This window comes from Schistocerca piceifrons, chromosome X (genome assembly GCF_021461385.2).
Source record: "Schistocerca piceifrons isolate TAMUIC-IGC-003096 chromosome X, iqSchPice1.1, whole genome shotgun sequence".
Taxonomy (NCBI): Eukaryota; Metazoa; Arthropoda; class Insecta; order Orthoptera; family Acrididae; genus Schistocerca; species Schistocerca piceifrons.
This window is the reverse complement of record NC_060149.1, coordinates 6,586,519-6,594,786: the sequence shown is the minus strand read 5'-3', so window position 1 is coordinate 6,594,786 and position 8,268 is coordinate 6,586,519. Positions and strand designations below refer to the sequence as shown.

Here is an 8,268-nt window from a genome sequence, read left to right as displayed (position 1 = left end):
TCAAGGGCAGCAAAAGTGTTGGCAGTGGATGCCGGCTCGTGAGTGGACAGCACCCGTCGTCGCGCTGTATGGCGTCGCTTCGGGCGAGTGAATCCGTCAGCATCGTCAACAGGCGTTCGTTTCGATCGCTTCTCAGCCGGTGAGCTGCGCCCGCCGGTACGGGCCGTATCGTCTTCCCTTCTGCTTTTGCCGGATTGCCGACGAGGTGGTGGTACGGCAGACGGCTCGTCGTCTTCCGACTCCGGAAGCGGAACTGTAAGCGCATCCATAGCGATATCCATCATGTCCTCATTCGTTGCGTGGTCCGTCATAAGTGGGGGGCCAGATGGGGCCGCCGACGTAGCAAGCTCCGCCGGACGGCGATCTGCCACACCCTTCGCAGTACGTAGCTCCGGTCGCTTCGACTTCTCTCGCGCGAATGCGGCGTGTCTTCTGCGATGTGCGTTGAGCTCCTGAGGGCGGGCGGCCGTCTTACATCCCTTCCTCTCGCGAGGCGTTCTCTCCGCGGTCCGCGCCCGCACGTCAGCGGTCGGTGAGACGCTGGCGTCGCCGTCTGTGACGGCGTCGGTGTAATTGCCTTATCCACCATAGTCACCCTTTCCTTTCCTTTGCTGAGCGTCTTTTTAATTAGACTCAATGCTAGTTCCCATGCCCTGCTGAGGTTGATGGGGAGGAATTTTTGGCTTCATTCAAATGGAAACCTACTTGTTTTCTACGTTATGTGAATGACACGTTCGTGATCTGACCCCTTGGAAGGGACAAGCTCCAAGACTTCCTTACACACCTGAACTCCATACATCGAAACATCAAATTCACCATGGAGACCGAAGCAGAAAGCAGATTACCATTCCTGGACGTCATTGTCAAACGAAGAGCGGATGTCACCCTGGGCCACGGGGTATACAGCAAGAAAACGCACACCCACCAGTATTTGCAAGCAGATAGCTGCCACCACCCTGCGCAGAGGAATGGGGTGCTAAAAACACTGGTGCACTTGGCGCGCACCATCTCTGATGCAGAGAGTCTGCCCCAACAGCTGAAACACCTCAAAACTGTACTCCGGAAAAGCGGGTACTCGGAATGGCAAATCAGACGAGCTCTTCAACCCACCTCTACAGTACAGCGAGTGGAGACGGAAGAAGACACGGAGAAAGAGATAGCCACAGCCTAAATACTGTATACTGGTGCACTATCGGGGCAAATAGGACGAATAATGAGGAAACACAGAGTAGGAACTGTCTTTTGCGCACCAAATAAAACGCGAGCATTATTGGGAAGTGTCAAAGACGATCTCGGTTTGCGGATCGCCGGCATATACCAGATTCCATGTCAGTGTGGGAAGACTCACATTGGACACATTGCACACCACCGAAGAGCGTTGCCGAGAACATCAGAGGCACACTCAACTTGAGTACCCCAACAAGTCGGCGGTCGGAGAGCACTGTTTGTCCGAAAATCACGAAATACATCTAAATACTGGGACAATGTCGTTAGAGAGGCTATCGAAATTTCTACCAGGGACAGACTCATCAACCGAGATTGCGGCTACAACCTCAGCAGGGCATGGGAACCAGCACTGAGTCTAATTAGAAAGACGATCAGTGAAGGAAACGAGCGGGTGACTAGGGCGGACGAGGCAATTAGCCCGACGCCACCACAGACGGCGACGCCAGCGTCTCACCGACCGCTGACGTGCGGGCGCGGACCGCGGAGAGAACGCCTCGCGAGAGGAAGGGATGTAAGACGGCCGCCCGCCCTCAGGAGCTCAACGCACATCGCAGAAGACACGCCGCATTCGCGCGAGAGAAGTCGAAGCGACCGGAGCTACGTACTGCGAAGGGTGTGGCAGATCGCCGTCCGGCGGAGCTTGCTACGTCGGCGGCCCCATCTGGCCCCCCACTTATGACGGACCACGCAACGAATGAGGACATGATGGATATCGCTATGGATGCGCTTACAGTTCCGCTTCCGGAGTCGGAAGACGACGAGCCGTCTGCCGTACCACCACCTCGTCGGCAATCCGGCAAAAGCAGAAGGGAAGACGATACGGCCCGTACCGGCGGGCGCAGCTCACCGGCTGAGAAGCGATCGAAACGAACGCCTGTTGACGATGCTGACGGATTCACTCGCCCGAAGCGACGCCATACAGCGCGACGACGGGTGCTGTCCACTCACGAGCCGGCATCCACTGCCAACACTTTTGCTGCCCTTGAGGATGCCCCAGAGGAACCACCGCGCCCTTCCACGGCGCCAAGGAGGGATGCGCCACTTCCGCCGATCGTTCTGAAATACGAAGGGACCTTCCGGCAGCTGCAACAGCTTCTCAATAGCTGGACGACGGCAGTCTACAATGTGAAGGTCGCCGGACGAGACATGTACAAGATTACGCTGCGCTCGGCAGACGCCTACCGACGCGTGACGCAGGAGGCGTCTGAAAGGGCAATCCCTTTCTTCACTCACGCCTCCACACCGGACCACGTCCTGAAGATTGTCATCCGGCATCTGCCCTTCAGCATGGAGCCGGATCACATTAAAGGAGAACTCGAAGACCTCGACTTCAGTGTCCGCACTGTGGTCAAGATGAAGCAGCCCAAATCACGTGACTACATGCCCCTGTTTCTCGTCATCGCAACCGATACAATCGAGAACAGGAAGCTCTACCAGCTCACCCGACTCGCCAACGTCTCGGTGACCACAGAAGATTTGCGCGCCAAGAGAGGCCCTGTTCAGTGCTACCGGTGCCAGGGCATCAACCATGTCGCCCGGCATTGCTCCATGCCTGAAAAATGTGTGAAGTGCACCGGTGCGCACCCAGCGAAGGACTGCCCCATCCCTCGGAAGCAGCAGCCAACGTGCGCTCTCTGTGAGGGCGCTCACGTTGCCAGCTACCGCGGCTGTGAAGCTTGGAGACGCGCCAGTGCTCGTCAGCGAGGCCAGCCAGTCGCCGCGAAACAGAAGAAGTCTGCCCAGGCTGAACCTACAATCTCCCACGCCACGGTTGTCGCCAGAAGACTGGCGCCCCGCCGACCCAACAACGATGACGCCGACCATGCAGGCCCACAGGCCCGTCGCCGCAATGAAGACTCCCACACCCGCGATGTTTTTGAAGACGCAGGGGCACGACATCCACTACTAAACTGCGCCACTCCACCTGTGCAGAATTCGTCGGACCCGGAATCGGGCCCCTCCTCTGCTGCCCTACCCGTGACGTCTGGTACACGCCCCCAACGCCGCGGCGGCCGGCGCAAGACGGGGGGTCGCACGACCAACGCCCCAGAAGAAGCCACATATAATGGCGAAGAGGTGGCCACTTCCATCGGCGCCAGAGAAGATACGGCTCCTGCCGCCTCCGCCACTGACATTGCCAGTCTGATTACTCAACTCACCGCACTTGTGGCGAGCACAACAAACCTGCTTGATGTCCTCACGCAGCACCTGACCGCTGCACAGAGGATTGCCGCTCCGGCAGCCACCAGACGCTCCTCCACTACTCATTATGGGAAGTGTTAGAGGACTCACGGTCGTCGCGTGGAACACCCTCTGTCTACGCACACAAGCTGGCAAATTTCGTCAATTCCTTCGTGATGAAGCTGTGGACATCTGTCTGCTCAGCGAAACCCGCCTTAAACCAGGCATTGCAGTCAAAGCTCCGAACTACTCCTGTTACCGTGCTGACAGGCCAACTGCCGGCGGAGGAATGGCCATCTACATACGGAATGGGATCCGTCACCACCAGCTTCAACTGCCGCCGCTCGTGACTCTGGAGGCGATTGGAGTTGTCGCCCACACGTCAGCGGGAGCCATAACCTTCAATGCCATCTACAAACCACTGTCGCATCCATGGGTAGATGCGGACTTAGAATCTCTTCTCTCCATCGGAGGCAAGCTGTTCATCGCTGGAGACTATAACTCCAAGCACGTCGCTTGGCGTTCACGACTCACCAACAGAGACGGACGCCGCGTCCTCCGAATCGTGGATCGCAATGACGCCGTGGTAGTGGGTCCCTATGATCCCACCATCTTCCCCGCTAATGGACAACCGGACATCGTCGACTTCGCGGTCGTGAAAGGCATTCCGCACTGCATCCTCGCCTCGACACGGAATGTTCTCTCCTCTGACCATGTGCCAGTTGTTTTTGACGTCGACCTCGACCCACTGCAGTTACCCAGGCGTGGGGTGTCACTCTCTGGAGTCAACTGGGATCTCTTTCGCCACACTCTGACCGAGTCCCTAGCTGGGATGCCACCTGTCGACGACGCAGAAGCTGAAGATTCCCTCCTCCACTTCACGGACGCCGCCGTCGCCGCAGTCAATGAAGCGGCTCCGCCCAGACGCGAGCGCCAGGACCACTCTCGACAGCTGCCCCCCGATCTCCTTGCACAAATTGCCGAGATGAACAGAGTGTACCGCGAATGGCAGCGTACACGGAACCCCGCCACCAAACGGCAACTCAACCGTATGCGGCGCGAAATCACGGTGGCTGTGGACAATCACCGCAACTGGGAGTGGGCTAGCCGTGTGGCGACTCTTCAGCTTGACGACGGGTCTGCCTGGAGGACCGCGAAACACTTCCTACGGCGAACGCAGCGTATGCCACCTCTCCGAACTGCAACCGGAACTGTCTGTGAACCAAACGCGAAGGCTGATGCCCTCGCCGATGTTTTTGAAGAGAACTTCAAGCCTGTAGAGGATCCACTGGACGCAGAACATGAAGAGATGGTTGCTGATCGGCTCCCTCGCTATCTGGAAACGGAGGGCGATGATGACATCGAGGCCACAACTCCTGAAGAAGTCTCGGCGGCTCTGAAGGCCCTCAATCCAAAGAGAGCTGCAGGCCCTGACGACGTCTCCACTGCCATGCTGAAACAACTGCCTGAGGACGCCTCTACTCACCTGGCTGCAATCTTCAACAAGATCTTTCGCACCGGTCACTTTCCCCTGCAGTGGAAGCAGCTGAGATTGTGGCTATTCCTAAGATGGGAAAAGATCTCCGGCAGCCGAAGAGCTATCGCCCGATTAGTCTGCTGCCTGCCATCTCGAAAGTTTTCGAGCGCATCTACCTGAAGAGGCTACAGCAACACGTCACCACCGAAGCTCTACTCCCGGATGCCCAGTTCGGCTTCCGTAAGGGCCACTCTACGGAGCACCAACTTCTCCGACTCGTGGAAGAAGCCTTCGATTCCCTGGAGAGGCGCGAATACTTCGAAGCAGTCTTCCTTGATGTCTCGCGCGCTTTTGACAGCGTCTGGCACGATGGGCTGCTCTTCAAACTTCTCGAAATGGGGGTCCCTGGATCCCACATCCGTCTGCTACGGTCCTTCCTCGATGGACGGACTTTTCACGTCCGTGCAGAAACTGGCCTGTCGACAGTCCGTCCCATCAGAGCAGGCGTGCCACAAGGGTCGGTCTTGGGGCCGATCCTGTACACGCTCTAGACGGCTGATACGCCGACGGTCCCTCGTGTGCATCTAGCACTGTACGCCGACGACACTGCGCTCTACTCACGAAGTATGCGCGCGGACACACTTCGCCTGAGGTTGCAGCACGCTGTCGACACCCTAGCCGATTGGGCCGTCAAGTGGAAACTGCAGTTCAATGGCGCCAAGACGCAATTTTTCATTGCAACCCGTCGTGTCATCCCAGCCGCTCTGCCCCCACTCGTCGTTGGAGGCAGTCCTGTCAACTGGCGACCGACAGCGCAGTATCTTGGGGTCACCATAGATCGCCGCCTCACCTGGGGCCCACACGTGAAGGGCGTCGTAAACAAAGCAAGGGGTCGACTTCTCCAGCTCTACCCCTGCTCAACCCGACGTCGACTCTTCCTCCGCGACTGGGCGTCATGTTGTACAGGGCGCTAATCCGCCCTATCTTCGATTATGCGGCTGTCGTCTGGGGGAATGCGGCAGACGACCACCTGAAGAAACTACAATCTCTGCAGAACAGGGCTCTCCGCCTCGCGCTGCACCTGCCGCGGGACTTCCCATCTGGACCACTGCACGACCGCGCTGAGGTCCGCAAAGTCAAGGACCACGTCCGTATGGTTGCCCGCCGCTTCTACGAACAGGCGCGGCAATCCGAGAACCGGTACATACGCTCTCTGGGGCAGAAATACGGCGCAATGCCAACACACGCTGGCCCCAGCTCCTTACGGCATAGGCTGTAACTGAAGAAGAAGACAGAGTGGAAACAACCAGAAGCCAATCACCTCTAGAAGACGCACCACCAGAATAAATAGGAGGCAAAACATGTATATGTTGTGAACTCCGCTTTACTCGAAGACTGAAGTTTCTTCGCGAAGAAGCCACGCAGCTCAGGAGCTCATTTGCCACACGCACGGGTCGCTGAGATGTGCAGCCGCGAGAAGGACGTACCTGCGCTTGCTAGCGACTCGAAGGGTGTGGCAGATCGCCGTCCGGCCGCGCTTGCGCCGTCGGCGGCCCCATCTGGCCCCCCACTTATGACGACCAGTGCTGTGCTCCGGTAACCTTGAAGGTGGCGCTGTCTGCTCCGCTCCCCGATTCTGAAGATGAGAGCTCTACCGCCCCTCCGCCACGCGGACGAAGCGGGAAACAGAAGAGGAGGGCGACAGCCGCGACGTCCGCTGTTCGCAACTGGCCGATCGAGAAGAGGGCCAAGAAAGATTTCGCCCCTGGTGACGACGGTTTTGTCCCGGCCCGGCGAACTGCAAGACGCATGCAGTCATCGACGACGCTTCCAACTGCCGTCGCCAACTCATTCGACGCGATCGCTGACGCGCCGGACCAGCTGCCGCGCGATCCTGCGCCGACGAAAGACTCCCATCCTCCGCCGGTGGTCCTCCAGTTGCGGCCGCCCTGTGGGGAACTGCAGAAGTTGTTGCGCAGCTGGACAACGGCCGTGTTCACCGTGAAGTCTGCAGGGCGTGACCTGTACAGGGTCACACTCCGCACTGTTGACAATTATCGCCGGGTCACTCTGGAGGCGTCTGAGCGTGGTATCCCATTCTATACCCACGCTTCCGCACCTGACAAGGTCTCGCAGATTGTAATCGGCGACCTCCCGTTCAACATGGAAGCCGATCACCTGCATCGTGAACTCGCTGACCTGGGCTTCTACATCCGGGCAGTCGTGAAGATGAAGTCGCCAAAATCATGCGATAATATGCCGCTCTTCCAGGTCGTCTGCTCCGACACCGTGGAGAACCGCAAACTCTACCAATTGACGCGGGTCGCCGACGTTCCGGTTCAGACCGAAGATCTTCGCTCCCGGAGAGGCCCTGTGCAGTGCTTTCGCTGCCAGGGGATCAATCACGTCGGGCGCCACTGCTCTGTGCCGGACAGATGTGTTAAATGCGCCGGCGCCCACGCAGGACGTGCGTGCCCCCGTCCGCCCACCGAGAAGCCGACATGTGCACTCTGTGGCGGTGCTCACGTGGCCAGTTATCGTGGGTGTGAGGTATGGAAGCGTACCATCGCTCGCCAACGTGGCCAAACACCAGCGCCACGCCCGAAGAAGCCGGCAACGAGAAGGCCCGGCGTCTCTTTCGCGGCGGCAACGTCAGGGGCGCCCTCCGCCGTCCCGGCTGCGTCGGCTGCTCCTGTTCCTGCCGCATCCGAGGCCGTGCCGACACCTGAGGCTCCTGCGCCTCCACCACAGCTGCTAGTGGCGGACCCGGGTACTGCCTCTCCCGGGACGTCGGCCGGACCGCGCCCCGCCAACCGCCGGCGCAGGGCTCACCGCCCTGTGGGTACCCAGCGCTCAGCACCGTCAGTCGAGCAGCCCCAGGTGGACTCTCACAGCGAAGCAGCCACGCCTCCCCCTTCCAGCGACGGGGCCGCGCCGGCTGCCTCCACCGCTGACCTGGCCAACCTCGTCGCGCAGCTTACTGCCCTGGTGACCAGTGCCACGAAGTTGATTGAAGTCCTGTCGCAGCAACTCACCGCTGCAGTGCCGACGGCCGCTCCGGCCCCACCTGCTGTCGACCCTCACCAGCTGCACCGTGGGCAGCGTTAGAGGGCTCACGGTTGTCGCGTGGAATGCCAACGGCGTCCGCACTCGAGCTGGCGAACCTCGCCAATTTCTTCGACACGAAGCCGTCGACGTCTGCCTTATCAACGAAACCCACCTGAAGCCTGGGGTCGACGTCAGGGCGGCAAACTACTCCAGCTATCGCACCGATCGACTGACGGCGGGTGGTGGGACAGCCGTTTACGTCCGCAGTGGCATTCGTCATCACGTGATACAACTTCCACCACTGGCAACGCTGGAGGCCACTGGTGTCGTCGTTC

General features: G+C 59.3%; 1 protein-coding gene across 1 annotated transcript; it reads left to right on the top strand.

The window, feature by feature from the left end:
- Positions 1–6,694: 6,694 nt before the first annotated feature.
- Positions 6,695–7,993, top strand: LOC124721289 (skin secretory protein xP2-like). Its single transcript, XM_047246198.1, has 2 exons — positions 6,695–6,974; positions 7,350–7,993. The coding sequence occupies exons 1-2, from the start codon at positions 6,695–6,697 to the stop codon at positions 7,991–7,993; spliced, it is 924 nt and encodes a 307-aa protein (XP_047102154.1).
- The last annotated feature ends 275 nt before the right edge of the window (positions 7,994–8,268 follow it).